We start from the raw sequence: 2,972 nt of genomic DNA on the forward strand, positions 1-2,972 counted from the left end.
ATAATATTAAATAAATTAGCTTTTTATGACCCTTCAAGGTGCTAAGTGTTAGGTTTTGTCTATTTTCTTTAATGAGCATTTGTATAAATTTCTATCTCCACGAGCATCTTGTTTTGCTATGAAATTAGCAAGTAAGCATTTATTTTGTCTTTCATGAGCACCTGTACAAAATCCTTTCCCCACGAGCATCTTGTTTCGATAAGGAATACTAATAAAGAATTCATTTTGGGCAATTTAACTCTATATTTTAATAAATGCCTGTAGCTAGCTTGGTCCTTTCCCCACGAGCATCTTGTTTCGATAAGGAATACTAATAAAGAATTCATTTTGGGCGACTTAACTTTATATTTTAATTAATGCCTGTAGCTAGCTTGGTCGTGTCAGAATTCTACGTCCACAAATTTCTTGCTTCGACAAATAAAATGCAGAACAATTACTCATTTTCTTCAATGAACAATCGTACCTAGCTTGACCATCAAGATTCCACATTTACGAGCAGCATTCTAGGATTAGGAAATCATAAAACAAGCGTTTGTTTTATTGTTAAGAGTCTTGAGAGGACATATCCAGCAAGAATGTCTAAAGATCTACTTGCAGGATGGCCTGGGGACATGATGAAGATGAAAAATATGAACAAAAAGGAGAATGAAACTTTTGATGAGGGCTCCTGGGTTGTTGAAGTAGAATCAAGTTTAGAGGGTGAAATGAGACCAGCAAAATTCAGTCATTGCCTCATTCATACCGTCCCAAAGCCTCTGTTGAAGAATAAGGCCGAGGAGTTCTATATTCCTCAAGTCATCTCGCTGGGTCCCTACCATTTCCCACAAAAAGATGCAGTGGATGATGTCATGAAACTTCTCAAGTCAGAAGTGGCAAGAAAAATGCACCATAAAATCATCTGGAAAGGAGGCCTAAAATCGATGATGGAAAAGTTTATGGAGGAAGAGATGCAGGAAAAAGTAAAGGAAAGCTATGCAAGTAAGGAAGTGAGACTCAGCAGTGAAGTGCTGGCATGGATGATGGTGAGGGATGCCTGTTTTGTTCTCGAAGTCCTTGACAGGTTCGGAGAAGACGAAGGTAAAGACAAAGGAGTCTCGGTTTTCATTGATGGTATTCTTAACAGGGAACGACATCATCCTCTGTTGACAGAAATTGTGAAAGATATGCTCAAGATGGAAAATCAACTACCACACTGGGTTTTGAAGAAAATCAGGTTCGAAATTGTGGGGTTAAATGATGATATGTGGTTTGAGCCGGCCCTAAAAAGCTTATCCCCCATCAAAGCAGCGGAAGGGAAGAATCGCAAATACACGAAAGATTCTCATATCCTGCAATTGCTTCATGACTACATTGTTGACAGGCAAGACCCAGACCCCGACATTCTCCAGTCAGAGAATATCATATCATGCGATTGTTTTGTGAATATTCTTTGCAAGATTAAAGAATTGATCATGCACACAACCAGAACAGAGAATATGGTTTGCAAGATTAAAGAATTTATCATGCACACAACCAGAACAGAGAATATGGTTTGCAAGATTAAAGAATTTATCATGCGCACAACTGCACCCAGTAGCACTTGTAGGAAATGGGTATTTGTCCTTGTATTATCTCCTGTATTTATCATTTTGTTCATATTGGGGATCATATTTGTCTTTTTGCACTATATCATTAGGAAGCACATATTTGAAGCTCTGTACTCTCTTACTCGCTGCCTATCTCGTAGAGAAGAGAGGATGGAAGAACATGTTCCATCTATAGGGGAGCTAAGAAGGGGAGGAATGAAATTCAAGAAACTAGACGGTGGAATCAAAGAAATTAAGTTTGACAAGAATATTTCCACACTGTATTTGCCGGAGTTCAAAGTAGATGACAGATCAGAAGTGATACTCAGAAACTTGATTGCCCTGGAAATATACTCCGAAGGAAAAGAGAAGCCCGTTACAAGGTATGCCATTCTAATGAACGACCTTGTTGACAGCGCCAGTGATGTGGGTATCTTGAGACTGGAGGACATCATCACCGGCAAGCTTGGAAATGATGGAGATATTGCTAATCTTTGGAATTCAATGGTGACGCCCACAGAAATTCCCAGGTACGAATCTATAGATATTGCTGCTAAAGCCATAAATCATCACCACAAAAAGTGGCAGAAAGGTCTAGCTTTTCTCAGGCATCGCCGTTTATGGGGGGATTTTTTGGGGCTTCTGTTAGAGTTTATCTTGACTTACGGTTCCAGGCCATGGTTGTTCTTCTCTAGTTTGATTGTACTTGTAATTTTTGTCTTAACGGCTGTACAAGTTGTTTGCAATTTTAAATCTTGCCAACAGAAATAGATAGTAATCCTTCTCCTTCTACTTCACCGATATCGCTCGATGTATTAAATCAAATATAAGTGCTTTGTCTTGATTACAGTGATAGGTTAAATTACAGTGGCAGCTTGAGGCTTACTGACCATTAATATGTAATTCTTCATAGTATATGGAACGTTTTATTGTTCTTAAAAGTTATTACAGCTGTGAAGCTCAATTTAATGTTTGTTTGTGTGTATTTGTAAAATGAATTTTAGGCTAGATTTTAAAGCGTTCTTAAGAAGTAGTTTACATTGCAAAACCTTATAATAATAGCTTTAATTCACATTAAAAACTTACTCTTCATTCATATTCTTGTACGAAAGGACATGATCCTTTCTCAATAGAAATCATTAAGGACATACTCAAGATGAAATGTCAACTACCACTATAAAATTTTCTAGAAAATCAATCTCTCAATTGTGAGATCGAATGATGATAACTTGTCTGAGAGGCACTATAGTATTTAACCCTTATCAAAGTAGCAAAATGGCAAAAGAAAAAATCTCATATCTTACAATTGCTTCAAGACTGCATTGTGAATAGGGACATCCCTCACCTCCTCTAATATCTAGTTAGCTACTTTTACAATTAGCATATGCAAGATTAAAGACATAAACT

At 37.3% G+C, this 2,972-nt stretch overlaps 1 protein-coding gene across 1 annotated transcript; it reads left to right on the forward strand.

Moving 5' to 3' along the window:
• Nucleotides 1-504: 504 nt before the first annotated feature.
• LOC149549859 (putative UPF0481 protein At3g02645) lies at nucleotides 505-2,357 on the forward strand. The gene has a single exon (XM_089794974.1). It carries the CDS (start codon nucleotides 576-578, stop codon nucleotides 2,334-2,336), a length of 1,761 nt encoding a protein of 586 aa, XP_089651100.1. The 5' UTR covers nucleotides 505-575; the 3' UTR covers nucleotides 2,337-2,357.
• The last annotated feature ends 615 nt before the right edge of the window (nucleotides 2,358-2,972 follow it).

The sequence above is a fragment of the Cupressus sempervirens genome, chromosome 7 (genome assembly GCF_028749045.1).
Source record: "Cupressus sempervirens isolate cs-2001-9-10 chromosome 7, ASM2874904v1, whole genome shotgun sequence".
Taxonomy (NCBI): Eukaryota; Viridiplantae; Streptophyta; class Pinopsida; order Cupressales; family Cupressaceae; genus Cupressus; species Cupressus sempervirens.